Raw genomic sequence first — 16,820 nt, forward strand, 5'->3', positions numbered from 1 at the left:
TGGTACATTTGTGCTCAATGCAATGCAGAATCAAATGTCATAACACCATCACTGAGGAAAGGTAGGAAACAGCACTTTTTCTACAGCAGTACTCTATAATTTGTGTTCCTTGCAGGAAGCTGGTATTCTCAACAGGTGTTGCAAAGTCCAAGCTGACATCATCTTCCTCTTTAGGTATTTTCACTGTTGTAGATTAAAATATGGTAGATTTTTATGGCACTAAAAGTTCTGCTTCTCTCCTTTTGTTCTTTTAGAATGTACTTAATTATTGCTCTCTAGGGTCATATATTCTTTGACTGAATTTCAGTGAGTTTCCCAGAGGTTTCAGTGCACAACTTTAATGAAAGCTTTTGAACCTTTGGCTCATTTTTTGGAAAGCTTCTATCAGCCATTATAACATCCCAGGGAGATGGGACAACTGAGGACTCCTGCATTAAATTATCAAGTTTACCATGTTATATTTTTCCCTTGCTCATAATTTCTGTGTACAGTCATCAGTTCTACAGCATCATGCAGTGTTCTGGATCAGAAGCTGTGGTATCTCCTGGGCTTTATATAAATGCTATCACAAATTAGTTTTTCTAATACTAATAGTCTAAAATGTTGTTTGCATACTAGTAAGGACTAAATTTTGTCATGCAACTAAGGAAGAAATTTTTTATGATGCCTGTGGTGAGACACTGGCACAGGTTTCCCAGAGAGGTGGTGGGAGCTCCATCCCTGGGAACATTCAAGGTCAGGATGGACAGGACTCTGAGCCACATGGTGTAGTTGAAGATGTCCCTGTTCATTGCAGAGGCTTTTTAAAGTTCCCTTCCAACCCAAACTATTTTATGACTCTGTGATTTCATGGTAAATAATAATTGTGTTCTCAAAACATCATAATCTCTAAAATTTGATCAAAGACAGCAAGTCAAGATGGGCCAGTTTCTAAATGTTATCAAGCCAAATAAATATATTCCTAACAAATACATAAATACATAAGTAAAAGAAGTCTCACATACTTCAGTACAGCCAGACAGTAATGCTCCCACTGAAAAGCAGGATTCAAGTTACTGGAGCAGTTAATAAATCTGTGTGTGAATTCTGTCTCTTCCTTAGGATACTGCTGACAAAATATGTATCACAAAAAGAAATTCAAAGAGTTCTGAAACTGCTCCTGAATTTTAGGGGTGGATTTTCCTACTTTGTTCTACTCTGTTCCTCTTCCATGTCTTGTGCAGCCAAAAATGGTTAAGAAAAAGAAACCACATGGAAAGCTGTGTGGATGTTGAACAGCCAGAGTGGAGGAAATTGTGTCTGATAGCAACTCCATTGCTGTCGTGTGCAAGACACAGGATCTTTCCATGAAATAGTCGGAGGGGTTGCATGAACAGAAAACAGTAGATGGGTTTTTTTGCTCTAAAAGTTCTGCAGCCAGCAGCTTTTGTTAGACACACTCAGTGTATCTCTGTGTTTCCTGATGCTACTGACTGGGCCTGCAGAGTTTGACTGAAGGAGCAGCTTCTTTGCTTGCAGTATTCTTCAGTGACCTTTAAGCATCACAGAAAATTTATCTTTTGAACTTAGTATATTAAGTGATATTGCTTGATGAAGAGATAACCAGAAATGTAACGGTCAGAGAATCTTCATGGTAAGCACAGTCAAACTATGGGGTGACTGGTATTGATGTATATCCTCTTTGCTGGTCATAGGAAGTTTCCTCTCAGCCTTTTTGATTTTGTTCTTTGCTTCTGCACCTGGGCGTCCATCTGAGCTTTACATCCATGGGATATTTAGGAAGAACCCCGCTTCTGTCTCCCTGTCTAACATCAAGCTGCTCATGCCTGTTGTTGTCTTGGTTCCCTGCACAGGTGAACGGCATTGATCTCCGGGGTGCTACCCATGAGCAGGCTGCGGCTGCGCTCAAAGGAGCGGGGCAGACGGTAACCATCATAGCACAATACCAGCCAGAGGGTAAGTGAAATAACCACCTGGGGGGCAGATGTCAAAAGAGAAGTGCTCTGCAACCACTCGTTTAACAGGGTGAGGCTGTCGTAGGTAGTGAGTTTCCCAGGTATCATCAGCAGTCATCTGGAATGAAAATCAAAGTGACAATTCTGTCCCAAGGAAATGGCTGTATTTTTGTCACAGACCTGGCTTTTAGAAGCATTTTATGCAACTGTAAGAGCACTCTGTAAGTGTGCATATAATAACACAGTAATCAACACTTAATTATTCATTTTATTCTCATTAATGCTTGTTTTATGTTATTTTCTAGTCTCATCCTGGAAACAGGTAGTGCAAAAGATAGGTTAAGAGAGAACAGAAATGCCAGGAAGATCTGACATTGCTTCAAACAGTCAGATTAGAATTAGACAAGGATAAATGCTTCCTGCAGAATGTGTAGAGCTTCTTGTTACGACTTTTGGATGACAGTGTCCTTGTACCTTGAGGCAATTAGGCCTGGATAACAACTACTTATTAGAGAAAATGACAGCTTTCTCAATAAAAGCTTCACCAGAAAATTCAGCAAAATGCAAGACATTTAAGGTGGGATGCATCTCATTCAAATTTTGCTGTCTAATATTTAGCTTTCTAAAAGTTAAGCTAGTTTCAGTGGGCACTGATTGATTTGGAGTCCAGAATTAAAGGGCAAGACTCCTTGTTGTCCATGAGCAGTGACCCAAATGACTATCTGAGGTTCTCAAGGAATTTGTGAGAGGAATACTACCTTCTGATTGGAACTCAAGGTGTTTTTTCTCTTCAGTAGTTATTACTTTAAAGTCTCTGCCAGATTAATTCAGCAAGTACAAATGACTGTGAAGATTTGCTGGCACCATGTTATCATTTTTCAGGAAGCAGTTCTAGCTCAATTCACAAGTTGATTCTGCCTGATTGTGCCCAGCCTAGGAGATATGCAAGTCTCACAGGTGAAACAACAGCTCTAATAACATGCTCAGTCAGTTAGGTTTTTTTAGGGAAGATGAATTGGTACTTCTAGAATTTATCCAGTATGATACTTTCTTTAGTTTCTTTGGATCCTGATGATAGCATTCAAGAAGAAAAACAGCTTCTATTTTAGTCAAATGTACAATTGTGCTTCAGATCTGGAATCAAGCATCCATTTAATAGTTTATCTGTGCTTGAGTCACCAAACAGAATAAATTGGGCCATAGTAAGAAATGGCCAGAGAGCAAATGAAATTGAAAATATCTATCTTCAGTTAAATAAATGGAACATATTAATATAAAAATGCATGAGTAATAATCAGCATTATTTCAGAGAAGTATTGAAAAGCAATTCCATTACAGATAGAGATCCACACTGGGCTCTGAAAAACTATGTTCCTATTAGTTCCAGCAATCTTGTTTGCTGTCTGGTGATTTTACACTGCAATTATCACCATGGTGTCTGGGTACTTGTAGCAATCACTGGCATGTCACAATTGTTCCATGCCATTGTTAATACACAAAAAAAAAAATACATTGCTTGACAGCTTTTTCCTATTAGGATTGAACTTCTAGTTGACATATTTGTACCCTACATTTTAGCAGCTCAGTCCTGTATCAAATTCAGGTTTGGTGAACATACAATTCAAATGATGTTGATGAAATCCATCAGGTATGATACTGGATATTTATTCCATTTTTTCCTATGTCATTGCTCCATTTACCAAAGCCCCTGTTGAGGGCAGACTAGTCCCAACAGCATCACTTCTTGTCAGTGAAGCAAAACCAGTTTTCTGTTTCAGCCAAATAGCTCAAAACACACCACCGAGAGTGAAGCTTGTGAGGAACAGGGCCGAAAAGTTTGTTGTTTTATAGTAAATTATTAAATCTTTAAAGGTAGTGAAGGTTGTTGTCTATAGTTGTCCAGCATGTATTATGTTACAGCTAAAATATTTCATTTTAATCTGAGATTCTGGCTAATGCAAACTGCATAAGTCAAATGTAAAATGAAACATTTGTTTCTGAGAATTCCCTAAAAGCAAAGAAAGATGAAAAAACTTTTAAAGAGTTAAGTAACCTTCACAGAGAATTGTTTAAAAGTTTATAGGCTACACAGGAAGACAAACACACTCTATATGAGTCTAAATACTTATTTTATTCTAAAGTTATTGCACAAATCTTTTTGTCCTTTATTTGAAATTTATACCTGATTTCTTATTTACTATATCTTATCATGTTGCATATATTGGAATATAGTCATAAAATAGTCTTAAAAGTGTACAGCTGTGCTTCCCTCAGGGGCTTCTCACTTTTAATGCTTCCAAATCTAGTAAAGTACATAAGCTGAGTAAGCTTCTTCCATTTTCACACTAGAAGTTCTGAGTTGTTACTACAGCTTCAGGTTTTTCTGGGGATATCCAAGAATAGTCACTACAAAAGTTAATCAGTACATTTTTTTAATGTCTTCGATTACTAAGCCATTAGATGTCGTTGCAAAAATAAACCCCAACATTCATTGAACCCTTTAGCTATTGATATTTCTGGTATTGAGTGATGATGATGCAAGTACCAGTCAATACTGTAAGCAAGCTGATGATTAGCAATTAAAATTGTGAGTAGAAAAAGCTTACTTTTATGCTGTAAAGAAAAGTTTCCAGTATGCCTATCTTGGTATTTTCTCAAAAAAAAAAAAAAAAAAATATGCTATGCTGTGGAAAGAAAATAAGGTCAATACTACAGAAACATCTTTCAAAGTTTATATGTCCCTTTCCTTGTTTCAAATAGAATCCCATTTGAAGCCTCATATGAACTTCCTTTGCATTTATGTGTAGAGACTTGGCAAAAATCTCATAAGAATGGTAACTCTTACTGAAAAAAAACCCTAGTGCTTGCCATCAATTTTAATACATTTTCCCATCAATATTGTGGTTTCTTTTTTTGTCATCCTGTTTGGAATGAACAAATGCAGAGATGAGCTCAGACAAAACAGAATAGCATCACAACATTTTTTTGAATGCTGTCAGATCTGTGGTTGGTGATGGTGCTCAGCTGAACCACACTGCTCATCCCTCAGATGGAAATAGTCTGGGTGAAAATGCTGTAAAAGAGCACAGATACTGTGAATAAAGGGAGAATAGAAGAAACAAACAGTGATTTCATGCAAAGTTGTTGAATGGAAATAAAAAGGATAGTGTAAATGGAGAACCAATTATTCAGTTCTGCTCATCAGTCCCTTTTTTCCTCATTTACACTCACCACCTTTATTTCCCTCTTCTCTCTGAGAAACAGAAGAGTCAAAGCATTATGAAAATCTAAACAGAAATGTAAATTCTGTGAGCAAAATTAGGGATAGATTATTAAAAGCAAGATGAAAACAAATCATAGAAGTTGAAAAAATCACAGCTCAGCAGTAGAAGTAAATATTTAGGAACAGCGACCATAACTCTGGGCTTTTTTAGTGATTCCTTACTTTTATTTAAAAAATGGAAAATAACCTGTGTTCTGTCTGTTATGTACACATGTATTGTGTAAATGGAGGACAATGAATGTTAAGCATCATGATGTCTTAATAATCATTGTGGATGTAGTTCATATGGAGGTTTGTTGATCTATTCATTCTACACTAACTAGTCCCCACAGGCTTCAGAAAGATAACCTTTCTTGTTCTTGTGAAATTCGCATCTTCCACATGTGGTTGATATGAGATTAAAGATGATTTAAGGACCAAAAGCTACTTAGAACAAAATTAGAAAACAAACCAATCACTTATATTTAGCTTTGCACTCCAATTTTTTAATAATCAGAAACATTTTAACTTTCCTTAACAGCTTAACAGCTCTCAGATCTCTTTTAAAATATTGCACAGATATGAAGTAAATACAGTATAAAAACCTGAGCCTGGAAAATAATCTTAGGATGGTACAGTGTGTTCCTATTAAACAATTAAGTAGAAATTAAAATGGAAACACATTTTACACTTCCAGGTTTTTCTTCTGGACATATATTGCTGTTTAATGGCAAAAGTTGCAAGTACAGCACAGTATGGAAGGAGTTTAGGAAAAAAAAAATTCAATTAAGCTAAAATATATTTTAAAGTAAAGGGAACTTTGGTTGAAATAGTGACAATTTGTCCTGAAAGACACAGGTTGGGAGTGGGCACAAACAGAGTACTAGTCTCCTAATAAAGCTGCTAAAAAGCTTTATTGCACATTTTAGTCTCAAAAGTTCATGATCCTTTCCCCCACAGCAGTGGGAAAAGGTGAAGTGTAGCCTTAAGATTTTTGCAAAATATTCTGTGTCAGTGGTCTGCAAGCTGAGCTGTGCTGCATTGCAGTACCTCTGCAGCTCTTGCCTCACAACAGTCCCTGGAAAAGTGTTAAACCAATTGGAAGTTTTGTGTGCTTTCAATCTTTCAAGCGAGCCAATTAACCAGCTCCCTTAACAGCTCATTGATACAGTTTGATTAGAGCAGCTGGTGCTGAAGAAGTTAAAAAGTTATTACGGTGAAAGAATTTGTGTGCTTTATGTCTTTGTGAGTGAGCTGCTGCTCCGTGCCTGTTGTGAGGTGAGTAGCTGAGCTTTAGATACAGAAAGAGGGTGAGAGGGAGAGACACTGTGAGAGGCAGTGTCAGTCTCTGCAGGCAATAGCTAAGAGAATTTTTGAAGAACTGCACTTAAGCTGGAAGCTCTGATACTAAATTTACTTTTTTATTCTTTTGCTCCTATTACTGGGAGGCTCCATAGTAAATTAGAATAGACCTAACTTTTATAAGAGCCCCAGATTTTATGAAAAAGTACACATTTGTATGTGTCTTACACATTTGCCTGAGCTGCAGATGCTGAGATTCACTTTTTTGAAAATATCAGATGAAAAATCCAGGAGTAACTTCTGAAGGTCTCTTGATGGATATTTTTTAGCATTTACCCCTTTTTTATTCCCTGTTCCTGCCTCAGAGTACTAACACTTGTCTCCTCTTTTGGTACAACAGTCTCAGAGATTCCTGATTCAAGCATTTAACCTTTCCAGCTGCTGTGGGAATTAGGTAGATAAAAAATACGAAAGAAAAAGAAAATAATTGTACTTATTCATCTTTGCCTAGGTTTCTTCTATACTTTGAAATGTGACTAGCCATATTAAAGCTCCCTTTCCCCAGCTGTTAAAAAGGAATGTAGCTTAATTACTTGGATAAAGTTGCATTACAGCAGTTGGCTTTCATCTGGAAGCCACTGTATCCAATTGCCAAAGAATGCAAGATATTAGAGTTACATTTCATTCATGTGCATTAAAGAACGGAACATAATCTTGGAACAATCAAGTTGGATTTGACCAAATGGGCAAAGCCCATTTGCTGAGGATCCAGTTTCCAACAGTGGCCAGCAGCTTAGAGAGAGGAGAAAGAGCAGGACAAGCACATAGTGATGCTTTCCCTGAGTACTGTCCTACTCACCAGGGGGGATGAAAAATCCTCTCCTTGTCCTCAGGAAGAAAACACCACCACCACTATAAAGATGAATAAAAGTGAAAAAAAAAGTTTAGAGGTATGTTTCATAGATTGTCCTTCTGAAGTTCAGTGAGTGAATTTTGTTGAGAAGCTTGGTCTATTTTCTGAAGTTAGGAAAATTGAGAAAGAATGAGAAATATAAATGACAAAACTCAACATTATGATAGTATATTTTTCCCCTTGTGTTTGAGCTTTTTTTTTTACTTGACACCACAAGAGAAGCATTATTCCAGAACTACAGAAATTTTTATTTCAAATTCCAATTCACTGATAAATAGTTGATAGTGCACCAGAGTTCTCCTACACAAGAGACTCTTTCAAATAGCAATATTAAAGGCTGCTTTTCCCTCCCCCCCCCCCCCTCTTTTTTACAGTGGCATCTCCAACTCTACTGTTTTCTTACTTACCCATAGAGTTTTTTTACTATGTTGAAGAACAGTATATAATTTTCTCTAGCTGATTAAATGGCAGGACCATGCCTCTCTTAGTTGTCCATGAAGTGGCCATTGAAAAGAGGTTAGCCAGATCATAGAATAATTTCAATTGGAAGGGACCTTTAAAGGCCAGCTAATTCCAAACTTCAACCCATGATCAGGGACATCTTCAACTAGATCAGTTGCTCAGAGCCCCATCCAATCTGGCCTTGAATATTTCCAGGGATGGCATGACAGATGATGCTGTCAAAACTAATTCTCCCTTCTTGAAGTTTTGCTTCAAGAGAAGTTCCAGAGTTCACTAAGCAAGAAATTGCCTCTTTGTTACAGAGATTTCTGTGTTAGTGAAGATATTTAACAGGGCTGTGTGGCTGCAATACACAACTTCATCTAGTGCACCAAATGGTATTTGTTGTGTTCAAACTAATCCTTGAGTGCTCCAGGCTATGTCAGCAGTTAATGTACAGGGTTAAATGTTGAGATTGGTGTTTTCTTCCTTTCTTTTGATTTAATAAATACAATTTTGTTACCCTTTGCAAAATGCACAAATGACAATATAGTACCCACTTGTCTGGCCATGCAAAACCTTTGCCTTAGGGTTTAGCTTTAGTGCCTCTATTTGCTGCATATTATTTAGAATATACTGCTTTTATTTTTACATTGTTGAAGAAAAATCTTTAAGTTTATCATTTTATTGAAAGTTTCACAATATCTTTACTTCAAATAAAAAACCCCTAAAGCATATCTAAAATGAAAAGGATGGTTAAAAAAATCTCCCTGATAAACTTTCAAATTATTTTCTCATCTCACAGCATTTCCTTTCTCTTTGCCTGAGCTGTCCTCACCACAGCTTCCACTTTACTGTAAATTAACTCTAGTCCCTGAGTGACTCTGTGTTCACAGACATTGCCCCAGCACTGACAGATGTTTCTGGGGCTCATCAGATGGCACAGCTGAAGCACCAGGGATTACAAATGTTCTTGTAAAGTCAAGCCTTAGTAGGCTTCCCATAAGACACAAAAGGTTGCATTTTAATTCCTTTGTTAAATTTTAAGATCACTTTCCTAGTAGAGTTACATAGTGAAAACCATACAACGTGGAATATTTTATAAAAAGAGGAATTTGATTTTTTTTTCTTTGTCTAAAACAGTCAGCACTCACTATGCATGTATGCATGAAACAAGTTATGGACATATTTTCTTAATGTTTTTCTCTAGATTTGCTTGTGTTTAATGTAATCATCCTTGTCTGCTAGAGTGTATTTGCTGTTTCCTTACAGACTCGTGAGCTTTCTCAATTCCCATTTTTGTGAATGTTTCATTTTAAGTACTTAGTTTTTCATTCAGGCATATTTAACTCTTGTTTCTATCAACTGGCTTTAAATTTCCTTGAAATAGTACATTCTTCATTGAAGAATATACAGTTGTCAATGTTGTGCAGGGAAAGTATGATTTCCTTTTAAAACCCATCTTCAGTTCTTTTCATTTTAAATGTGAAAACATGAAGTTATGTGCTTGGGAGTTTTTTTCCTGTAGTCCTTTAAGCTTCATTAGTAGTGCAGGTCTTGCTTAGTGTGTTGTTGTTCATACAGAGCCTTCTGTGCTTAGTCATATTTATGTACACATGGAAAGAGTGTATATGCTAATTCCTCATGCTGGAGATTATTAATTACTTTCCTTTGACAATTTATTAATTTAAATTCAGAATTTTCCACTTTTTACTGTTTTGTTAACGTTTGTTAATAAGTCTGGTTGGGAATACTAATAAAGAGGGGTTTTTGGGTTTTTTTGCAATAGGACTTATGTTTGCAGCTGCTCATTTAACTGGTAAATGCAGGCTATGGATTGTTCCAAACTTTCTTCCATGTCTTAGAGTTCACTAGAACTCTGATTTTGCCCTTACCTGACAGCTTTTTCAGAAAACAAGGTCTTTTTTCAATGGCAAAGACACGTATGGATATGTCTAGGCCTTTCAGAAGGGGGTGTGCTGCTGAGTAAGCAGAGGGGTGCCCAAGGATAATTCCCTAAAGAACTAGAATAAGGTTGACATTATTTCTGAATCCATTCCAGTGTTTCTTTTCTTAGTCTCTTTCTTCTTTCAACTTCTTATTGTGATTTTCATCTGGAAAAAATGCATTTCATGCTGAAGATGTTTTGTGTTTACTTTCAATTTTTACTTTTTAAGCTATAAGTCTTACCTACATTTTTTCTATTTTAATTCTTTCATAGCAACTTCCTTTCATATATCATGTGACCTAAGAAGCTCCTATTTATTGCTATCTATTTTTTTAAACTGTGTTCTCTTTTCCTTCTCATTGATATTTGCACTTTGCAAAGACATGGTTTGTTTCTTTGTTGTTTTGCTTCTTAGTTACCTTCAGTGACAGATGTTTTTTGCTTCTTTTCTTACAGTTAATAGAAGTCTGTTCTATCCTATTGCCACTGCCTTTCCTAGTCTTCCTAGTAACTAACAAACTTCACCTTTAGAGGCTGTTATATAACTCATAGCTGGCCCTGGGTGATTGGGCTTTTAAAGATGCTGAAGCCTCTTCACAAAAGTATTCTTTTATCCAAACAGTTTAACACATTTTAGTATATTAGAATTCAAAAACTCACTAGAAGCCTGTTTTTCTTCTGCCTTCAGGTGAATTACTTCATGGAGAGACATGACTGAAAATACAAAGTACTTCATTAATTGGTTGACATTCCACAATGTAGTCAATATTACCAATTCTTATGTGCTTAAAATAATAATATGTAGCTTCTGTACAATCCTTGTGTGTTCAGCTTATGTCCCTAGAAAATATGAATACTAAAATCTACCCTTTTCATGCAGTAATTTATGTAAAAATACTGAGCACGTAAAATGCTTTGGTTTGAAATTAAAAGTATATTCTCCTGGTGTTTCCTGCAGACCTTCTCTTGAATCTGTTGAAAAGAAAAAAATTAAGTAGTTTTTCTTTTGAATCTATCCTGCAAGTTCACAGTGCATTTGTGCCAGCATTTAGTTAGAAACAGACAAATTGAAGAGAAAGTTTATGGTGTCACTTTTTTGCTTGCAAAACACCAGCAAGGGAGAAAATGGTGAGGCATTGGCACAGGTTGCCCAGAGACTTTATGGATGCCCCATCCCTGGAAGTGTTCAAGGCCAGGTTAGATGGGGCTTGGAGCATCCTGGTCTCTTGGAAATGTGTCCCTGCCCTTGGCAGGGGGATTGGAACTGGACGATCTTTAAGGTCCCTTCCAACCAAAACCATTCTGTGATTCTGTGACTGATTCTATGATACACAGGGATGAAGTTTTCCCAAAGGATGCAGAGATTATCACCTGCTCCTGAAGGTCTCATGCTGGGAAGGATAGCAAGTCTGATACAAAGTGACAACCGTTATGCTGGCATTGATAAATATCACAGGAGACAACAGCAGATCAGGGATTTTCTTGGCCCAGTGCTGTGGCTGCTGTCAGCACAAAATTCTCAGTGAGTGTTAGGGACAGTCTTTCATTATTTGTATTTTTAATGTTTATAGTTCTTGACACATACAGTGGTTTGCTTTTAATTATAATACAGAGCTAGGCAAAACCAAAAAAAAAAGAGTAATGCTTTCTTAAAAAGAGGCCATTGGCTAAGCTGCTTGCCTAAGGTCTCTCAGTCAAGATGTGATCTCTCTGAGGTCGTTCAGCCTTTGTCAATGGGGTGAGTCTCATCTCACCAGCTGTAGAGGGAATATCAATGACTAACTTAGGCTGGATGGACAAAGCTAAGGCAAGATGAATAGGCCTCTTCCCTGCAAAGCAGCTACTGGAAAGTGCTAAGGAGACATCAAACTGCTTTCCCCAGCTCAACAGATAAGCCACTAATGAAGCCAGAAAGAAACTTGTTGAGGTCTCTGCCTTTGGTTTATTGCTAGCCAAGAGTTCCTCTCAGGAATAATTCTTGAAGCAAACTAGTGATTATTTGTATAATAGGGAGGGAGAGAAAATTGTGAAAAATCACAGACAACTTAAAGTTGTGATTCCAGTAGAAAAATAAAAAGCTTAAGAGTTTCAAGGCAAGATAGGAAATTGCAAGATAATGAATTCTAGATAATTGGTTGGTTAATTTGAATTTATTCCCTATGGGCGAGAATGACAGCAGTGTGTGAGAAATGAAACATAAAGTGTGCACTTTTAAATAGAGTGACAAAGAGGTAGAGGAAAGACCTATTCAGATCTACTACTCTTTGCTGTGCTTGCGTGCACAGCATTTTTAAGGATTTCACTTACAACAGTGAACAGTTACCCTGCTCCATGTGCCTTCCTAGCTCTAATCTCTGCCTGCTGAGACTGGTAATACGTGGGATCTTTAGTGAAATTAAAAAAACTGATTTGAGATGCATTCAATTTTTAGGTGACCATGGTATTATTAAGAACAGAAATTCTGTTGAGTAGATTTCTATGCACACCGACGCATAGACATAAACACTCATACAGCCTTTGGAATCTGGAATCCACAGGGTCAGATTTTAAGAGCTATCTTAAAGGGTAAAAGGTATCTGCAAGAGATCTCATCACAGCTGTCATATTCTGCACATTCTTAGATGGTAGGTGCTTGTGAAGGGTAAGTAATAAGGTAAACAGCTTCAGATCATACACGAGGCTGTGCCTGGGATAAAACTATTTTTCAGCAAGTCAACTCAATGCCTCTGAAAATCTTCGCTACTGAGCTACTTGTACAATTAATTCCCCCTTTTTCCATTATCTTGATCTACGGCACTCTTTCTTACTTTACTTGCCTTTTCATGACTATTAAGATGGCAGCTGACAAGAGAAATAAGAATCAGATTTAGACTTCATTGTCAATCTCAATACTGCATTATAGACTCATTGAAAATACTTAATTAACTGCAGAGTCACTGAAATAATGCCATATTTCATGTCAGCTCCAAAAAAACCCCGTCTTTTCAATATTAATTTTGAGTAGGAAAACCTTTGCTCAACAGAAAAATGTCCTGAAGATACATATTATCTTTGATTTTACCCTCTCTCACCTATATGGGTTACTGTATAATGGCTGAATTAGAAATTTAAGTAAATGATGAAGTAAATTGAATTTTTTAAATTAAGTTTTAACTACAGCTGAGTGTGAAGAAATGTTTAAAGATAAAACTTCATTTATCTACAAAGTTAAAATTTCCATATATTTTAACCTAAGAATCCATCTTCTTTTAGAAGCTCTAGTATCTTGAACAGAAAGTAACTTTATCCCCAGGTTTCAGGGTGGAAGATGGTTTCAACAATATTATAGTCAATGTTTTCTAAGCCATGCATTCAAATTGAGCTCTGAAATAAAAATATCCTGATATGAATTATGTGACTGACCATTTCTCATAAAATTCAGTTAAATTATATTTTGTAGCTTAAACATGAATGTAGAAGTCTGACATAAGTCACCTTTCAGTAAAGTTTGTTTTCAGACATCTTGAAGGACTTTCTTGTGGCATTCTAATTCCCTTTGCAGTTTTCAAAGGAAGCATGTGAGACTAACCCAAGCAATAATTACTTTCAGCACTTATAGTAATTAATTTTAGCACTTCATTTAATAAGTACATTTGCTTTAAAATGATCTACAGCTAAGAATTATGCAGAAAACTCAAGTTTTGAAACTTGAACAAAATTTCTGAATACTGAGTTTAATTGTTGTTTCAGTGCTGTTTGGTGCCTAAACACACAAATAAATGTGTAACACACATGTTATGAGTCAGGTTACTTTAGTTTTAGTTGAATGCATACGCCTCCTAGACAAGAATTTTTCATTTTCTTGAAGAGACTCAGATAAGTGGGGATTTTGCTAGCTTGCAGAGACAGACATTTGACAACAGAGAGTGAGCGTGAAATGGGGACAGGGGAGAGAGATGGAAAACCTCATACTTTGGTGTTCTATCATTTCATTTGTGAACTGAGTGCTAGAAGTGCACTTCAGTGGCAATTTTAAAAGGGTTTTTATGTGTGTGTGTCCATACTTTTCAGTGTTTCTCTTTTAAATTTCCCATTGTGTTACACATGTGTAGGCGTGTATTTGTGCAAAATTTTGTGTGGTGATCCTCACCTCCTTAACCATTCGAGCAGCCTCTGATGTAAGTTATCTAGGCAATGTCTGGATCAGAATGATCTGCCTACATGTCTTGAAGGGTAATGCACAGCCAGTCCAGCTTGTGTCCCAAGAGTAATGTACCTGCATTATTTTTCTTCTCTGCAATTATGTGCCCTGCATCTCTGAAAAATAATCTGAAATTTGCTTCTAAATATTTTCTTTATGATGGGTTGCTAGTTGCTTTTTAAACTGAAAAAGGTTTAGATTACATTATAGGGAAAAAAATCTATACTAGTTGGGTGGTGAGGCACTGGCACTGGTTGCCCAGAGAAGCTATAGGTCCTTCATCCCTGGAAGTGTTCAAGGCCAGGTTAGATGGGGCTTTGAGCAGCCTGTTCTAAAGAAATATGCCCCTGGCCATGGCAGGAGGGTTGGAACCAGGAGATCTTTAAGGTCCCTTCCAATCCAAGACATTCTATGATTCTAATCCTTCCCAGTACTGAGTGCCAGGAAATAGTTCCTGTTATCATTCTTGATTGGATTCAAAAATTCAAAAGCAAGGTGTGCTGAACAAGCCCATGGGGACAGCAGAGGTTCTGACAGGCTGTGGGTACTAACTCTGTCCTTGAATTTGTTTAGTTCTCTTCCTATTTTTTAGTTAAACAGCTCAGCCACCTTTAAGGATCTGACAAGTAAGACAGTAATTATGTTTTGAAAGTAAAGAGAGAGCAATGTAAGTGGTAAGTCTTAGTTATTGGACAGAAACCATTTGTTTCAATGTTAGGAGTCAACTTGCATTAGAATAAAGAATTCTTAAATAATGCCATTATTCAAAAACTTTATACATTTAGGATTGTCATAAAATATCCCAAGAAGAGGAGAAATATCTGCAGCATGATGGAAATAACTGCTGCAAAGGAAAATGCTGACTATCTTGAGTACAGTAACTACAATATTCTGTCTTGTCTGTGCATTCCCCATAAATATTTTATTTCAGATAAAATTGCATCCATTATGTCTAATAAGTGACTATATAAGTTGAGTTTAATGTACTGGGAATGAAGCATCATTGGTTCTAGAATAAAGGAACTCAGTCCAGCCTGTGAGTAGGGCCAGGCCTGGCTGGATCTGGGTCTTCTTTCCTTGAAAGATATTTTCAAGGAAATTAGAAGTGTGTTCATCTGTTTTCTGCTTGAATCCTTTCATAATGGAAGCTTAAGGGGTTTTACTAAGTGGACTTTTTCACAAAGCTATCTGGTTCCCATTGAAATTTTCATCTGCCAAATGAAACAGGTTGCTTCAAAACCATGGGAATTCAGTAAAAGTCCAAATTATTTCCATTTGAAAGTGTTTTTGTGTTATGTTGGGATAAACATATTGACAAAGTTGGGATATCTCATATTGATGCTTTCTGCTTCTTGAATTGTGGTCACTTTTCTTGGCATATCATGTAAACAGGAGCTCATAAGATGCTTCATTTCTTGGCCTTTACAGTGGAGTAGAAGTGTTGGAGCACAGCAGAGCTATTTTCTAAATGCCAATACTGTCAGAAATATAATCATTTGAGGAGAAGTTAGGGAGAAAAATCAATTCTGGTAAATGTGCCCTTCTGAAAAAGGGGTGCAGATTACCCCCATCAGGAAACAAGTTCAGTTTATGCTTTGTAAGTTGCATTGTATTTCTAGATATGTTTCTGTTGGAGATTTTTCTGTGATGTTTCAAAATAATTCTATAGGTGCCATAGAGAGGCATGGGAAAATGTGAGGTTGATGAGAAAATAAACAAAGATAAATAAACATAGAGATAAATATTTTACATATTTATTTGTACTCCCACCCAGATTCAGGTGACTTAAAGCCAAGGTGCCTGCTAATGTGCCTACTAATACTATATATTATAGTACATTTTAAAATTTTATAAGTATACTGTAGATGGTATAAAATATATATAAATGTAAAAATGTGGTTATGTTTAATATTCTCTCTTTGGAAAGCCCAATACACTCAGTAGAAAAGGCTTGGCACAGGAAGGCTTTAGGCTGTCTAAATCTGGGTCCAAACATAGTAACCAAATGGTTAATATTTCTCTTTTGTGTGAATAAATGTCCAGGTGTGATACTGTGCTGTCTGCTGAGTCTTATGGTAAGAGACTGAAAGAAAACATCTACAGAAAAGTCCGTATTTACCACTGGTGTTATTGCTCTGCCTCTTACAATAGTGTTTTAACTTCTGTGGAGAAATTGCAGGGTATTGCATTGTCACATGGGTAGATTCCCATTCTTGTATTTAGGAGAGATTTTTGGCTTTGAAATCTCTCCATGCATTTATCGCTTCGCCAAGGATGGCTGAACAAGAGCACAACATCTCAGCTTCTTTTACCACTTCCAAGGGATGTTGTATGTTGTCTCCTTTAGCATTTCTAGATCTGGAAAACAACGGGGTGAGAGCTGTTGTTACTGAGATCTTAACAGCATCCATTGAGTCACAAGTGGTTCAGTTCACAAAGTTGTCCTAGTAATTTTTTTTAAGGTAACATTACTACTAATGGAATTGAAAACAACGACTGCTGATTGTTGTTTGCACTTGTACTGCATTCTCTCCTAAGTCTCTTTACATTGTTTCTAAGTTTGCAAACTGAGTCATATTTAAATCCTGCCTACATTAGGATAGTAAATAAAATGGCAATTACTGAGCAATCTCATTTCTAACACATTTAAGTGATTTATGGCTGCACAAGACAATGTATTAAAATCCTGCATGTGAAATTAAAAATATAATGGCTGGAAAACTATGTATGAGCTCAAAGGAAGGTATGAAATACCTTCCAAATAATCCAAATAATTAATGGATACCAGCAAGAAAGTTGTTGCTAGTGTTAACAATAAA

The 16,820-nt window shown here is 36.6% G+C and overlaps 1 protein-coding gene across 1 annotated transcript in view; it reads left to right on the plus strand.

Annotated features, from left to right (window-relative positions):
• The window catches only part of DLG2 (discs large MAGUK scaffold protein 2), a 985,470-nt gene that overhangs the window by 785,713 nt on the left and 182,937 nt on the right, over positions 1-16,820 (plus strand). Inside the window, exon 19 of the mRNA XM_053971598.1 lies at positions 1,854-1,956. Within this exon, the coding sequence (XP_053827573.1) occupies positions 1,854-1,956 (103 nt within the window). The remainder of the gene's footprint in view (positions 1-1,853; positions 1,957-16,820) is intronic.

This window comes from Vidua macroura, chromosome 2, assembly GCF_024509145.1.
Source record: "Vidua macroura isolate BioBank_ID:100142 chromosome 2, ASM2450914v1, whole genome shotgun sequence".
Lineage (NCBI taxonomy): Eukaryota > Metazoa > Chordata > Aves > Passeriformes > Viduidae > Vidua > Vidua macroura.